The following is a 17871-nucleotide window of genomic DNA, read 5'->3' on the forward strand; positions in this document are numbered from 1 at the left end:
CCCCTTCACAGCTAAAGGAATACATGTTTTATTTCATTTGTGTCCCTCTCAGGCATCTGCCAAAGGACTTTGCATTTGGTATACCCTCAAATGCCATTGCTGGCCGGCTGGCACTTATGTTCAGTGCCACCCACATCACACCATACTGGAGCTGAGACTCCTTCTTAGAGACAGATGAAAACCCACAGAGGAAAGAACATTAGCCAAAGTGGAAGCCTCAAGGATGAAAGGTAGCAAACCAATAATAGAGTCACTGGGTCTGAGTATTGCTTTGGGGAGCCTAGGTCCCATAGATAAAGATTGATCTTTAACCAACTTCACCAGGGATTCCATTTAAAAGGCAAAGAGGCAACTAAGCCCCAGTTGTGCACAGAAACAAAAATCACAAGCAATAAAATAAAATTAAATACTCATAATTGACTAATTGCTGGTACAGTTGGCTGCTTTTCCCCTCAGAGAAGGCATCTTCTGTATGATTTCCGTACTTAACCAAGTATAGCTATAATTATTATTATTCCTATAATAATAGGGTTCCCACAGATCTTCATATTTTTACATGTTTTATACTCATTATGGCTAATCCACAAAACATCTCTTTAGGGTGTGTAAATGCTGTACTTGCCAGTAGGCTAGAGAGGAGCTGGAGCTTAGAAAAAGGTGAAACGAAGGTCACAGACTGAGTCAGCAGTGACTTAGAAAATAGAACTGGAGAATTCAGCTTCTCAGTACCAATTTATGTCATGAGCTCGTTAAGTGCTTACAGTATGAACCAAAAATTTATACTGAGCCTGACATAAAACTCACAGAACACCTGTTTCCTGACTCTTTGAAAGCTTCTTGGCCATTGATAGAAGTTCACATTCACATACATGAGGCAAGCAGGCCACAAATCGGTCCAGGCATTCTACTATCGAGTGCCAAAATGGAAGCATCAGGCCAAGTGCTGCTGGCACTCAGAGAAAGAATATGTCTCTTGGGGGATGAAGCAGGCACCAAAAGCTCCGTGGAGGAGGGAGCTTCAACCAGGTTTTGAAAGGTGAGTAAGAATTGGAATGGCAGAGATTTGGGGAATGGCATTCCAGGAAGAGATCACAGCATGAGCAAATGCTCAGTTGCTGGAATGAGTAAGAAGTATGCAAGGCATAGAAAAGCCAGCTAGGCTGGGGGAGAAAGCTCCTACTGGAGAAGCGTAGGAGATAATTTTGGATAGGTCATAAGTCCTAATAATGGATTGCCATGGGATAGAAAACAAACACTATTTATTGAGCACCTATTATATACAGCTCTGTGCTTTGTGTTTTCTTCTTCTTTTTTTTTTTTTTTCCAGTGTCAGGGTCTCACTTTGTCACTCAGGTTGGAGTGTGCAGTAGCATGATCATAGTTCACTGCATCACTGCAGCCTTGCACTCCTGGGCTCAAGGCACCTTCCTGCCTCAGCTTTCCGAGTAGCTGAAACTATAGGCACGTGCCATCACGCCTGACTAATTTTTAAATTTTTTGTAGAGATGGGGTCTTGCTATGTTGCCTGGGCTGGTCTCGAACTCCTAGCCTCAAGTGATCCTCCACCTCGGCCTCCCCAAATGCTCGGATTACAAGCATTGTCTTCATGAGTTCTGAATGTTAATTCCAGGCTGAAGCGTTTGGACTGCATCTGACAGGCAATAGGGAGCATAAGGCCCAGTCACTGGGTCCCAATAGCTAAAATAAGACAGAGTGTACTCAGTTGCCTCACTCACACGTCCTTGGTTAATCTCTGAGGACTTACTTGAATGTTTTTATAACTGAGTATATAGCTTCTCTCAAGAAATGCCATTGTTATCTCAAAATATGAAGCCTTTAATTTTGCATGACATCACACAGAGAATTACAGAGGCCTAATTCCTCTTCTTGGAGCAAATGGACAGCTCTGACATGGTCAGATGTATTCGTTGGCAGCACATAAAAGTTACAAGTTAATACATGACTGAGCACCAAAGTGCTAGAGGGGGCTACTTATTCTGCCGTAGATGAAACTACATTCTACAAGTTACATGTGTTTACTTAATGCTAGCTATTTCTAGCTATTTTTAGTCAGATTCTTCCCCATGGAGCAAGTTAGGCACTTTGGGAGGTACATTCTTCTTTTCAATTCACAGAAGGAGCAACTGCAGGGTCCACAGAAAAAGACTTAGCTGTCTGTGTTGCTGCAAGAGCTTAAAGTAGGAATCCATTTGAATGACACTGCACCAAAGGTTTCTCTTCTCACCTCGGAAATGGATTGAGTTCTAAAAGATGTGTAATCTGGCCAGCTTACAGGTAGCCTAGGTACCAGAGCTACTTGTTAAAGCACATTGGACCCAGGCTGCAATTGAAGGATTGCACAACACTGAACTTAACCCCACTGCATGCTCATGTTTCTCTGGGACGATGCATTCACCTTCCCAATTCGAAAGTTCAGTAACACATGTTCTCCATCCCCAGATGGCAATTCAGTGTGACACCAGCTGGGTGGGGTGAGGGGTGAGTTCATATGGAGGCTCAGAGGATCTAGAGAGAGGGAATGGATTGGAAGAACAGGAAAAGGAATAAGATGGGTCCTCTGCAGAAGGTGACAAACAGTGAAGACAAAAATAGTGTAGACCAAAGCAATGCTAGGCTTGGGATAGGGCATGGAGCTACAATGGTGTAAGGTGGCAAAGAAATACATTTTATTTCATGATCCACAACATGCATACATATATTTGATAACCAAAACATGCATTTCATAGAACAATATTTACCCTTATGACATGGATGCACTCTGGCATTTTTCCATTCTATTTCATTTTTTTAATGCTACGTCATGACTCACTACCTTGATTTCAAAAGCCACTAATGGGTGTACCCTGCAATCTGTAAAACATTACTGTAGGGAAAGGGAGGAAGGATTAGTTTTCCCTTATCCTTTCCTCTCTTATCAATCATAGACTCTTCCCTGGAACAAATAAGAAGTGAGGTTGAGAAAACAAGGACTTGGATAAGAGTGGTGAAGGTGGGTTTTAGGCAATACACACAGAGAAAAGAAAGGTGTCGTCATGCTGTCACTGGGCCAGCTCTGAGTTCCCAAGTAAGGAGGTCATATGAAAGGCAATGTGAGAGTAGAAACTCTACATCTCTAGCATCTGGCACACTACTTGGTGCTGTTCAATAAATATTTAATAAAAAATATCTGCTAAATTGATACTTATAAGTTAGAGACTGATGGAACATACACATCTGATCAAAACACAGAGTGAAGATCAGAAACTACATTTAGCAAATAGCAGCATTGATAGGGCTTGTTGTTACCAACTGTACCTCTCCCTTTTGTCTCTGCCCTGATAGCATCCAGTGCTGCCTTCAAATGGCAAAGGTCCCCAATACTGAGGTATCCCCAACTGGAGAAAACTAAAAGACTCAGATCTTTCCTCACTGTCACTAACAGCCCTCAAAATGTATCTCTAACTTATGTCCTGTTCCCTCAGTGCCTGGTACCTACTCAGAATTAATCTGACAAATTAATCCATACTGATGTAGTCATGAGTAATACTGACTGCATGTTCCCCTTCCATAGCACATTTGTAGTTTAACAGGGGACTTTGCTATCCTGGCTAATAGAGGTAGTCATTTCAAACTTTGTTGTGGTCAATGGAGAAGACAGTTGAAGGCAGGAAATTTTCTAGGGGCCCTTAACCCACACTTCAAGGCCACTGTCTACTCTGCCTACACATTGGCAATGTCTGTGAGCCATTAAACAACACCCCCTCTTCTCCAAAAAAAAACATATGAAAGTTGCTAGTGCAATGCCTAGAATAAAGTGAGTACTGAATAAATGCTGACTGAATTAAAATATAAAACATTGAAGTGGGTAGGTACAGAAGGCAACTTAAATAGGACCTACTAGGCTAGCACAGTTTGTGATGGTGGAAATGTTTCATGTTGCACTGTCCAGTACAGTAGCCCCTACCTGTATATGGCTATGGAGCACTTGAAATGTGGCTAATATAACTGAGAAATGGAATATTTAATTTTATTTAATTTCAACTAATTTAAATTTAAATAACCACATGTGGCTAGTGCCTACCAGACTAGACAAGACAGGTCTAGATAGTCACTAGACATAAGAAACACAGTTTGAGCAAGGCCCTGTCTCTCATTGGTGCCTTTGTTAAAAAGCTAGGTCTTTTTCTAAGTTAGCTTCAAGACCTGAAATGCCTCTCTTCCAAGGGATGTCCTTCTTCTTTAGAACAAAGGGGTGTGAGGGATTTGTGGGAGCTAGTTTTACAGGCTTTGTTCTCAAATTCAAGCTAGAGTACCTGTTCCCAATCAAAGCAGCCTTAAAATACAGAGCAGTGGGACCCTGAAAATGAAAGAGTCACTGAGGTGTGCCTGCATGTAAGCCCTATGCTTGCCAGATGGACACCTCGGTCTGCACTTCCTGGGTACAAATTTCTACACAGATCAAGATCAAGCAACAATTTCAAAAGTACATCCAGTTGAATTCAAATGAGAAGAAATGTCTTTCATTTAAACTTGAATTTTTTTCATAGATGGGACATGGGTTCCTTGCTCTTCAGGCTGTTGAGACATATTTGAAGAAACTAAGGTTGTAAGGATTTTAAGTACCACAGTAAAATAAATGGTTTTTATAAGTACCATTCCTGGGTATTGTGAAGATGGCTTTTCAAGAGTTGCTTAGCATCAGGATTGCTTTTGGGAAAATTTGTAAGGCTGCTTACCATTTCTTTAAAGTTTCCTAGCAGGCAGGGATGCTGAGGACCATAGACCTATAGGAGCAGACCATAGGAGCAGATCAACATATCAATCATTCCACCTGTAAAATGGGTAGGCTATTTGCTTCCTGACAAAGAAAGAGCAATGAATTGTTTTTTTTTTTTTTTATCTTAAGTAATGACACAGTATTTGAGTTAACCAGTAGAAAGAAGTTTCCAAACTCTTCTGGTGGCTTATTCTTCACTAAAGGGTACTTCTCTGTCTGGTCATCTTCTCTCCTCTCAGCATCCTCTTCTTTTTTCACTTCTTCCTCACAAAACTTCCTCATAAATAGTAAAGATACATAGTAAGAGATGATGATACCAGATGATGAGAGAAGAAAATCATTTCAGTTATTTTTTTTCCTAAGATTCAGATCTGTGTGTGAAGAACCAAAGTCATTGTTAAGAATTACTCATATTGCCCAAACTGTGAGTTTATTAAAGAGATATTTAGGGCAGACTGAAGAACTTTAATTAAGGAGTATTTATTAACTAATTGTTCTCATTCTGGAAAGTATAGGGGTGAAGAATAAAGTAGCTTGCCAAACAAATCTGTACTTGGCCCTGTCCTCTTCAACATTTTTGCCAATAACTTGGATAATACTACCCAAAGCAGGCTGATCAAATTACATATGATGCATAACAGCTAATAAACTAGTAAAAACCAACTCAAGGTTTCAAATGATCCCAAAAGGCTAGGTTAAACCATGAAGACATTTTTAAAAAGTAAAAGTGTATATTTAGGTACAAAAAAGATCAACAGCACATATCCAAAGTTGGGGGAAGCCTAACTTGGCAGAAGTTTCTTAACAAGATAACTGGGATATAAATTTAATATGACAAACTAGGAGTAGTTGCCATGGGAGTCTACAGTGGGCTGATTAAAATAATCAATATCACCCTCAGCACTGACATATTTATATTACCTAATCCAAAATGGGGGGGGGGAATCAGTTCACTGTCTTCTGGATGAGTCTGACCTCACTCACAGTGTGGTGTTCAATCCTGGACATCAAACTTTGATTGACATTTGACAAACTGGAACATATCCAGAGGAGGATGGCCAGAGTGGCAAAGGGCCTGGGATCTATGCTATAACATCTGAAGAACAGTTGGTACTGGGTATGATTAGCCCAAAGAAGAGAACGCATAAACAGGTAGGACACATATCTGCAGATGCTTGAAGGCCTGCCATTAAAAGAGGGAGCAGGCTGGGTGCGGTGGCTCATGCCTATAATCCTAGCACCCTGAGAGGCCGATGCAGGAGGATCGCTCAAGGTCAGGAGTTTGAGACCAGCCTGAGCAAGAGTAAGACCCCGTCTCTACTAAAAATAGAAATAAATTAATTGGCCAACTAAAAATATATATAGAAAAAATTAGCCGGGCATGGTTGTGCATGCCTGTAGTTCCAGCTACTCGGGAGGCTGAGGCAGGAGGATCACTTGAGCCCAGTAGTTTGAGGTTGCTGTGAGCTAGGCTGACCCCATGGCACTCTAGCCCAGGCAACAGAGTGAGACTCTGTCTCAAAAAAAAAATAAAAAAAAAGAGGGAGCAGATATTTTCTGTGAGCTTCAGACAAAAAGAAGGACCAACAGGTGGTGAAAGTTACAGGGAGGCAGATTTGCATTCGATATAATAAAGAAATTTCTAATAATTAGAGCCATCAAAAAATAGAATGCACTGCTTTTAGAAGTGGTGAGTTCACCATCCTCAGAAGTATTCAAGCAGAGGTGAAATGCCCACCTGTCAATCAAGCCATAGAGGGAATTGCTGCACTTTTTAGGAGGATGGAGGGGGTGGCCTAGGCCATCACACACAATATTAAGAATGTGATGCTAAGGCATTTAAACAGAATGGGAAAGAAAGGCATGTCTTCTTGACTGATGATGGACCTAAACATTTTCTTATTTTTATATGGCTTTGCTTTTAATTATGAAATATTTCAAGCTTATGGAAATAATACAACGGACAGCCATTAATTAGCTTTTAAGAATATTTTTTGCCTAGAGGCCCATTTTCCCCCTCTCAGCATGAGCCGCAAAATTAAAGAAAACGGTTTTCAAGTACTATGTGGCATGGCATCAAACTTGAAGCTCTTATCTGTCTATGACAAATCTTAGGGATGATTCAAAGGCATCATAAGAGTTCATCCCTTTCCTGCCCAGCTTTAGAAATTGTTTCATCAACTGTGACTGGATCACTGGATCAATTAGTTTTTCAATTAAGAGTCCTGCTAAATCCCATGTAAAATGAGTTGCAAATCAAGACAGGCCCCTTACTACTTTAGATGATAGATGGAGATATGTGGATGAATGACAGAGACTGAGGCTGGAAAAAATGACAATTCTCCGGAATTATTTGTTATGAAGACAATGATTACTGGGAGATGTACCAATACCGTTTACTCACTGGTGCTCAGATAACAGCTTTCTTAATTTTTCAAAGGCAAGTTTTAGCTATCACTTTCATTTACTCTCTGCACAAACCGGTGAGGTGGGCAGGGCAGGTGTTACTATTACTGACTTACAAATGACAGACCTGAAGCCCAGTGACGTGACTGGCCCAGGATCACACAGCCAATTAGAGGCTGAACCTTATAAAAACCCATCTCAGTGCAAAAGCACTGAGAAATAATTTTAAAATAATATAAATAACAGATAGCATTTATCAATGGAGCACCAACTATATGTGAGTTGTAAATAGTTTACACGTATTTGTTTAATGGGCACAATAATGCTATCGAGTAGATAGGTACTATTATACCAATTGTTATAGATATGGAAATGAGATTTGGACAGTTTAGGTAACTAGCCCAAGGCTATTTAATCAATAACTGGACATTATAAATAAACTTCAAAACTCTTTACTTTCATTGCCATAGCCCAATCCAACCTACCATCATCTCTCGTCTGGACTACAACAGTAGCACCCCAAGTATAGTCCCTGCTTTCACTGACAGTCCCTTAAATCTGCTCTCCATACAAGAGAGAAATCTTTTAAAAATATTAATCAGCTTCTGATATACCCACAATCAAAATCCTTCTAATATCTCCTCTCATGGCCCTTATCAGAAAATCCAAATTCCTTACCAAGGTCCCACAAGGTCTTCCATGGTTGGGTCCCTGCCTCCCACCAGTCTCATCTTGCATCACCCTCTCCTCCCTGGCCACACTCCAGCCAGGCTAGTCTTCTTTCAGTGCATCAAATGCATTTCAGGGTCTTTTCATATACTGTTTTCTCTACATGGGATGGTCCTCTACTCTTAGATGTCGGCTCAAATGTTATGTGGCTGCAGATAAACTTTCCCTGATCTAATCTAAGTTAAAGCTGCATTGTCATAGAGTCTCAGCACCTACACCCTTCTTGTACTGAGAACATGGCAATCACACATTGGTATGGTTATTTGATTAATATTTGCCACCAATACTAGACTGTAAGCACCATGAGGGCAGGCATCCTATCTGTTTTGCTCACTGCTGTATCCCAGCGTCTAGACAGTGTTTGTTATATAGTAGGAACTCCAAATTTATTTGATGAATGAATAAATTAATGAATGAATGAGCAAAAAGTTTAAAATCCATGCCTGACTCCTGAGCTCCAATGTTTAACCATATTGTCTTGATATAAAAGGGCCTAAAACCTGGACCCATTTTAACACCTTTCCTTCCTTTTATGACACTGCTTTGAAAAGATAGTTTACACTTAACAGTTGCAAGATGAATTTTCTAAAATACATGTATTCGTATGTTAATGCCTACATTTGCAAGCCCTTATATTCAAGTAGGATCAAATGTTGATAATGAGTGTTTTCTTTGCCAGCATTTAGATACATGCCATGTAATTGCAAAAATAACTAGTTAGACTTTCAGAAGGCAGTGTACTCCTGAGAGCAGAACAAAATGTTCAAGGGAATTAACCCCAAGATGGTAATTAAACCATGGAATCATCAACTGGAGAATGAGGCTGGCACATTGTTCTGACTCTGGAACCTACAAGCACTGGCTATGGTTACTAGGACCCAAGATCAAAGGACATTGTTGGGGAGTGCTGATCTAGCTGAACCCAGGGAAAGTATGAACTGATTGCTATCCCACACCCACCCCACCATATCCATCCTCTATCTATTTCACTCCCCCCTCCTACATCCCCAGGTTAAACACAATAGCCAATCAAAGGGCAGAATCAGGAAGGTAGCTGCCTCTATGATGGGCTTTGAAGAATCTAAAATATCCACCCTTCCTAGGTTTACACCATGAAAATAACTCTTGAGATCTTCTAGATATGTATGCATTTTCACTGGGTTAAGACTTTGTTGTTTGTGTGGAGGAAGTCATAAGCTAAATCTGGGGTTCTCAATGTGGGAGAGGGGTGATGTTGTCCCCCAGGGGATATTTCATGAGGTTTTTAGGCACCTTGGATTGTCACAACGAGGGTGGGGTGGGGATGGGAGTGCCCCTGGCATCTATGAGTAGAGCCAGAGATGTTGCTAAACATCCTACAATGCAGAGGACAGCCCCCATAACAAAGAATTGTCTAGCCTAAAATGTCAACATTGTCAAAGTTGAGAAACCCTGAACTGACTCATTTGCAAAGATTCATTTTTATTAGTCCATTAACAATTCATACACAGGGCAGGCTCTTGTAGAAATGGGAGAGTTGGGATGACTATATTTTGACTGGTCAGTCAGAATAGAAAATAGGAACAGTAATCTAATAGCAGTACCAGATAGTTTGGGAAAAACTTGGTTACCAGTTAAGAGACTGCTCTCATAGTCTGAGAGAGAAGGAATTAGAGCATAAATTGAAGAGGAACAGGTGATAGATACTCTGCATGCTTTAGAGGCAGAATTGATGAAGCATTACAAAAGAATGGCATAGGGGAGTGAGTGAAGGCAAAAATGATCCTCAAGACTCTAGCTTGGGTGCCTGGAACAAGAACAATGTATTAGAAAAAAATGGACAAGCAGAGCAGACCCATGGGTGGAGAAATAACATGCTGAGTTTGTAATGCCTTGAAGGCCTCCAGGTGAGGCTGTTTTATGAGCAGTTAGAAAAGTGAATCTGGAGCTCAATGTGGCTGATGCTATGGGTATCTACTTGTACATCATCCGTGTGGAGGTAGAGAGATGAGATTCCCTTGCCTGGCTCATAGCAGAACCTCCATAAATATTTGTTGAATTAAAAAATAAAAACACATTTAGAGTAAGGAGAACAGAGGACCAGGAACAAAATCTTTGAAAACATCTTTATTGAGGGAGATGGACCAAGAGGAAACCAGAAAGGAGGAGTAAGAGAGATAGAGCCAGCAGAGTTTAGTGCTCTGGAAACAGGAGAGGAGAGTTTCAAGGGGAAGGATTTGGCCAACAATATCAAATGCTGCTCATCAGTAAAGTCAAATGATGTCTGTGAATAGAATAGGATGTTGCAGTGAAGAGTCATCATCACATTTGAGAGAACAGTTCAGTAGAGTGATGGGAGCAGAAAATAGGTTGCAGAAGCTGAAGACTGCAAGGTCTTCATCATCCCATCATTAGTGATGATGGTAAAGGAATTAGTATGATAGTAATGGAGGTGGCAGGAACTTAGGGGGAAATGGAATCTTTTGGCAGATGTTTATCCTGACAGGAGGAAGGCAGCATAGAGAGACAAACTTGAATAGCTAATAGATACTGTGTATCTCCTGACTCCATTGGTGGCATTTTTGGGCTTCCTGTAAAACTAAGTTGAGGACATGTGGAGTTGAAATGAGATGTATCCGGTGGCACTCAAGAGGCCCAGTTGGTATAATTAGGTTCAACTTAAAGAAGAGTTCCCTAGCCTTCAGAGCTGCCCCAAGTGAAGAAGTGAGCTCCCTTGTTACTGTAAGGATTCAAGGAGAGGGCAATATGAGCTCATGGGAGGTGGCTCCTTTATTGAATGAGAGGTTGTACTAGATCATTAGTTTCCACCCTTTTGGACTTCTCAGATTAGTAATATTTTAGGGGGAAAAAAGGTAGGTGGATGTAGATTGATCCAGAGAGTTACCAACATTTTAATTTTGCCATGTTGAGTGCGTTAGTTTTCTATTTACTGCTGTAACAAATTACCACGAACTTAGTGCCTTAAAACAGCATATGTTTATTATCTTCTAGTTCTGTAGGTCAGAAATCTGGGATAGGTCTCACCAGTCTAAAATCAAGGTGTCAACAGGGCTATGTTTCTATCTGGAAGCTCTAAGGGAGAACCCATTTTCTTGCCTTTCCTACTTTTAGAGGCCACCCACATTCCTTGACCTATGCTTCCCTCCACCTTCAAAGCTACCAATGGCCAGGCAAGTCTTTCCCATGTTACATTACTCTGATACTGACTTTTGTTTTTTCTCTGTCTTCCATAATTAAGGAGCATTGTGATTACATTGTGCCATCCAGATAACCCAGGATAATCTCAATATTTTAGGGTCCATTGATTAGCAACCTTAATTCCATTTAGAGCCTTAATTCCCCTTTACTGTATAACTTTACTCACAGATTTTAGGGATTAAGGCATGGACATCTTTTGGAGAGCCATTATTTTGTCTACCAAATAAGAGATAGAAGTGTAAATATATAAATATATCTACTATGTAGTAGATATCATCATCATTTATCATAAACATTTCAGAAGATAAAGGACTCTACATATAATATTACAGAGTAGAAATCATATAGAAAAAAGAATTGTCCTTCCTAAAAAAAAAAAAAAATAGTTGTTAACCTTACCCCAACACACACACACACACATACATATACACACATTTATTTTACCAGACTGGACACTTGACCATAGGCCAACACCACAGCTTTAGAAAGGTCCCTCCTACCTCTAAGCTTCTTTGATCCACTGGGATTCACTGTACTGTGGAATTAACTAGAGAAACTTCTTGTGACATATCTCTATCAGCTTCTCATAGCTATATTTTCCTTCTTCCTGCTGGCTTCAAATGTGATCATTAAGTCAGCAAGAGACTTCAGTTTCCTTTTTTCCCCTTGGTTCAAAAGAGTATGAAAAGTGTTCTGTAAATGATATACAATATTGTTATTCTGATCTTTGGGGTAATCAAGTTGTTTGACATTTTTGTAATGATGCCTTTTGGAATATGGGTGGTGTAATTAGCTGCCACACTGTACATTAACAATACCTGTCCCAACTCTACAGACTTGGGGGCTATAAATAAAAGTGTGACAGCTGGTTCCAGCCTTGCTTGTCACTCACCTTTGAAGGGAACGCAGCCAGGGAGCTACACTAGAGTCCCCAGGAATCAGGATGTAGTCAAAAACGACATCTTCAACAAGAAGAATTTGGTATTTTTCTAGTGGGGAAAGATGGAGACAGGCACTTTTAGGAAGCAGACAACCAAGCTATTTCATACTGAGGGAAGGCACAGAGGCCCCAGGTGGGGACAGCATTTTACCAGCACAAAGGCATTATATAGGGAGGAGAAGAGACAGAGGACAACAATGGCACCTTCTTGAGCCAAACTAGCAGTATTTCTTAACCCATTATTAACCAGAAGTGAGAATAGAAAAGAGCACTGAAGAAATGAATAGGGAAGATAAAAGAGCAGGAAAGCTGTGCTACCTGGGGACTGTGTCAGATTGAGACCAGTGCTTACTATGGGAAGGATAATGTGATGGAGCTAACAGAGGGCAAAGTATGCTAAAAAAAAAAAAAAGAGCCGCCATATGAAGCTGACATACTTCATATTTTACTCATTCATCTCATTTATTGTACTTTCCCCTCACTCATATATAAGTTCCAAGAAGATGGGATCTTTTTCCACTCCTATATCTCCCAATAGTTATAACAGTGTCTGGCACATAGTAGATGCTTAATAAGGATTTGTTGAATGAATAACCAGTATTGAGTATGTTATGTGCCAGCCACTATTATAGATGCTGTCCATGAATTAACTCATTTTAGCTTTCACAGCAATGCTGAGACAGGTACTATAATTATCTGAATTTTACAGATGAAGATCCTGGATCCCAGACACAGAGATATTAAGTAACTTAACTAATAAGTGATAGATACACGATTTCAACCCATGGTCTAACTCCAGAACCTGCCTGTGTAATAATGATCATATAATGAGGCTCAGAGAGGTTAAGTAACATGCACAAAGTCATACAGCTCATGCTTGGCACAGCCATGATTGGAACCAAGGTCTGCCTGGCTCAAAAGCTATTGCCCTTCCCTCTGCACTTCATGACTTCATAAGATTGCCAAGACAAATATTTCTCACATCGCCATTTTACCAAGGACAGTCTTCTGAGATAAAGAAATGGGTATGGCTCATTAAGGATTCAGATAAAGGAAACAGATATCCCCCAAAAGAATCATAAGTCCCAAAAGATCACCAGTCTGCCACTGGCTCTCATTGTTGGTATTTGGGGATGGAAGGAGCTGAGAGAAGCAGCCAGCAGATGAGTCATGGGAAAGCCCCGGTGGATCCATCTATGCTACCTTGGCTGAGAGCTAGGCATTAAAGGTAAGTCAATTTCATGCCAGGCAAATCCTGACCCATGTTTCCCTAGATAGTTCCAGAGTATGGATGGTGAGGAGATGGTGATAAAGCATTTCTAAGAGACTGGTTCATAATTCATTGTATGCCCTTGTGCGAGACACTTCCTCTCTTTGTGTTGTGGTTTCTGTATGATAAGGAGATATCAGACCAGTGGAACTCTGTTCCATCAGAAGAGCTCCATTTTGTCTCTTTTATATATTGGACTTCTCGACGTAAAATTTCATTTGGAGAAAGGATTCCTCCACTATAAGCTATGCTTTCAAAACCACTGAATAAAAAATCATTAAGTTCCTTCTAGCTCAAACATTCTAAGAATCCAAAATCATAGACACTGTCCTGTGGGTCAGCTCAGTCTTCCATTTGTCCCTACTTTCTACAGTCAGGAATAGGCCCAAGGATCCACTGTGAGAGGCCATTCACAGGTCCTGTATGCCCCAGCTTCTTTCAGAGGCCGTTAATCCTGTTCTCATTTGGCAGTTATCATCCCCATTGGGCTACTCCTCTATGGGCCTTCTACTTATGTTACCGGTATGTGTTGGAGTGGATAGAGCAAGGCTAACAATGCACAAGCGTCAGTATTTGCAGAACAGCTGCACTTCTGATTTATATGAAGGGAGTAGAATGTTTCCTGATTTCCTTCTAACACTCTTCTTGTTGATGTCCACTACCATGTGTCTGTCTTTGGACCACAGTAGCATGTTGCTCCCTGAGGATTGCCGCTGATCTATAAATACTCCTGAGTCTCTTGCCTGAGTCACAACCAAAGCTGTATGCTTAGTTTGGAATTTTTTATTTTCAGTGGGTTCCCTCATATGAGCTCCTCACATATTTTTATAAGGTGTCATTTTGTTCAACATCATACACAGGCTTAAAGATTTCACCAGGTGTACCTTCCTGGAGTCAAGTTATAAAGTTTTACCAAAGTCTGGGTTTCACATATACAGTATGACTCCTTTGTTGTAAAACTTTAAGATAAGCAAAAATAATAATACATTATTTAGATGTGTGTTTTTGTATATATTTTTAAAGACCAAGGTAATGATTAATACAAAGTTAAAGATAGTAATTACCTGGAATGGGGGCAGGAGGTGGGGTGGGGTGGGGTGATATCAAGACAAAGAAATAGAATAGAAGAGGAACACGTAGATAAAAATAAGTTATCAGTAATGTTATAGTTCTTGGGATGGGTGATGGGTTTATGGGAGTTCATTGTAACCTTAATAAATAGATAAATGTAATAAATAAAATATGAAAGGTCCACATATGAACCAGTAATGATTATTTAATTCTGTACTCCTAAGTTCAAAAACAATGAATAGAAGAGCGATACAAGGTTTTTTTCCCTATTAACTAGAATCTCACCACCATAACATATTTACTTTTATTTTCTGTTTCCTTTCAGTATGTAAAGGGCTTTTTGAAACTCGAAGTAGATCACACCTGTAGGTTTCCCTCCTTCTTAGTTTATTTTCCCCTTCAATTATTGCTCATAATCTAGTCAGGTTGGGATTCTCCTTGTTGAAAATATGTTGTATTTCCCTATGAGGCTATTTTTGTGTAGGACTCATGGATCTTCATCTTTCTCATGCTAGTTGGTATGGATATGAGAATTATGAGCTATCCTCTGAATCATTTTGGTTGAAGGGTCATGATTGCTTCTTCCTGCCTTCCAGCCCCATGACCATTATTAGTAGGAACAGGTTCTTTCTAGGTTTGACAGATGAAACACAGGATACTAACTTAAATTTGAATTTTGGATAAACAACAAATAATTTTTTAGTATATGTATGAATTTGAGGCATACTTATTACTAAAAAAATATTTATCTGAAATTCAAATTTAATGGGATATCTAATACTTTCATTTGTTAAATCCAGAAACTCTATCTCATGTGGGCCAATAATTACTCTTTAATGACATTGTTGGATTTGGGTCCCAAGGAGTGTGTGTTTTTGAGTCAGACAGATTCAGATTCAAAGCCTGGCTCCTGGCCGGGCGCGGTGGCTCACACCTGTAATCCTAGCTCTCTGGGAGGCCGAGGCAGGCGGATTGCTCAAGGTCAGGAGTTCGAAACCAGCCTGAGCAAGAGCGAGACCCCGTCTCTACTATAAATAGAAAGAAATTAATTGGCCAATTAATATATATAGAAAAAATTAGCCGGGCATGGTGGCACATGCCTGTAGTCCCAGCTACTTGGGAGGCTGAGGCAGAAGGATTGCTTGAGCCAGGAGTTTGAGGTTGCTGTGAGCTAGGCTGACGCCATGGCACTCACTCTAGCCTAGGCAACAAAGTGAGACTCTGTCTCAAAAAAAAAAAAAAAATCCTGGCTCCTTGGCTTAATGGCTAGAACACTTTGACTCATAATTCTTATCTATTAAATAAGAATACTAGCAATACCTCATAAAGTTGATGGAATATTAAATGAGAAAATATTTGTGTAGTACTTAGTGCTGTGCCTGGCTAAGTTCTATTGTCATTATTATTGGCTATTATTATTGTTAGTTTTATAAGAAACATTATGTGCGATATGCAAGATTAGACACCTGGTACTGCAAAGCTCTCCGTTTACATGATTCATTTTGAGAGTGGGACTTTTCTTAGTATCTCCTTTGCTGATGACCAAAATATCCCTTTTGTTTCTGAGTACTGTACTCCCCTTGGCCTCCCATCATGAAGCACCCCAGATTCATTCTCTAGTTGGCTTTTTCCTTTTAGTATAAAGATCTTTTCCATACATGTGTTTGGAGGTTACTTATAATTACTCAAGTTGGAGGCTATTGTCTCTCAGTCTAAACAAGGTTGAGTGACTGTTAATCACCTTTGAAATGCTATCCTCAAGCCAACGACTAATAAGTTTGGCTGATCAAAGAGAATATTCCTAATCAACATAGATTTAAATATAATACATGGAAAGCAAGATACCACATCCACTGAGAACTCTCTGTCTTACACAACAGGGTCAAGAAATGAATTAAATTGATTTTCTGCTTTCTTTCATCCTACTTTCAATGCCTTCCTTCCTTTTGATGCCCAATGCCTTCACTGTTTCTCCTATCAGGAAGGATTCAGGATACATTCTCTTCTCTGACCCACCCATCCCCATCAAAACTTACCCATCTGCTTTCCCATTTGTCTTGTCATCTAATCATATATATTAATTTATCTTACCATGATAAAGGTTAAGAAAGGTTCTATTTCACTCTCCCAAGCCACAGACTTTTATTTAATACCATAAGCCTGAAGAAGTAAGCCTTAACAGTGGTATTTAGGGTTTTCTAGCAAATAAGGGAGACCATGCAGGACCCCTTAAATCACATCACATTATGCTTGTTATGTCTGCTTCGCATGAATGAAAGGAAGCAGTGGTGCAGATAATCTAAAGATCATTTCCACTTGGTTTGGGAATGCACCACACAGTGTTGTTGTAGCTGATTTGCTCTGCTAATTATGTTCTACTGAAGCTAATATTGAAATTGGTTCACATTCTTTAAGCTCATCTGGGCCAGAAGACAGAAGAGGCAGTGGTGTGGCCCACTTTGAAACGAAGGAAAGCTGACAACAACTATGAGGGGTCTACAGAACTTTCGTGTGGTCTAACAGAGTCTACAAAATAATACAAAAGTATCCAGGTAGAACTTTGCCAATTACAAATGGGCAGAATAGGAAGCCACCTACCTCAGGTGACTCAATGGGCACTGAAAGCTAGTCTTTCTATGCCCTGTCCAGAATCTTAAATCCTCTAAATTAGTAGCCTACATTAAGGGTCCTAATCATAACATAACTTGTTAAGGCATTATGTAACCTAGGAAAAGTAACACATTTCCTAGCAGACACATTTGTAATTACTCTACCTAAATCCTCAGTCATCATTGTCATCTAGGAGAAAAAGCAATGAAGGGGTGGGACACAAGACAGTTGTACCTTGATGGGAGCATGGGTACACTAAGAAGCCCCTGGGCAGCTAAATTGGGAGTACCAAAAGCACCAAGTGCCTCAGAGGTGAGCTGGGAGGGTAATTGAAAGAGGGTAAGACAATCTGCACTTCTGTCCTTCCCATGTTTTCTCGGTTTTCCGTTCATGGTAGACAGAGAGAATACATAACTGTATCAGATAAATTCTTCCCTTCCTTACTCTTCTCCTGCTGGGCAACTGAGTTTTCAAGGGCTTCTAGAGATTTTCTGAGATTTTGGTTTTCTTTTGAGGTGTGTAATTTAGGGCCTAACTGTACATCATATTTCCAACCCTACAAGCTACAGCAAAGGGACCATGAAGCTATTGAAATTTCTTTCTCTTTTTCTCATTGCAGTCTGCTCCCAGTTCTCGAGAGGGGTGTATGCCATCTTTGGATTCTATGACCAGATGTCAATGAACACCCTGACCTCTTTCTGTGGGGCTCTGCACACGTCCTTTGTCACGCCCAGCTTCCCCACTGATGCAGACGTGCAGTTTGTCATCCAGATGCGCCCAGCCTTGAAGGGTGCGATTCTGAGTCTTCTGGGTCACTACAAGTGGGAGAAGTTTGTGTACCTCTACGACACAGAACGAGGTAAGAAGAGG

The 17871-nt window shown here is 40.3% G+C and overlaps 1 protein-coding gene across 2 annotated transcripts in view; it reads left to right on the forward strand.

Annotated features, from left to right (window-relative positions):
* GRIA3 (glutamate ionotropic receptor AMPA type subunit 3) overlaps positions 1–17871 on the forward strand; it is a 300360-nt gene that overhangs the window by 55371 nt on the left and 227118 nt on the right. For both annotated transcript variants that reach the window (XM_012745625.3, XM_012745624.3), the window contains exon 3: positions 17621–17860. In XM_012745625.3, coding sequence (XP_012601079.1) covers positions 17621–17860 — 240 coding nt within the window. The remainder of the gene's footprint in view (positions 1–17620; positions 17861–17871) is intronic.

Source organism: Microcebus murinus, chromosome X (genome assembly GCF_040939455.1).
Source record: "Microcebus murinus isolate Inina chromosome X, M.murinus_Inina_mat1.0, whole genome shotgun sequence".
Taxonomy (NCBI): domain Eukaryota; kingdom Metazoa; phylum Chordata; class Mammalia; order Primates; family Cheirogaleidae; genus Microcebus; species Microcebus murinus.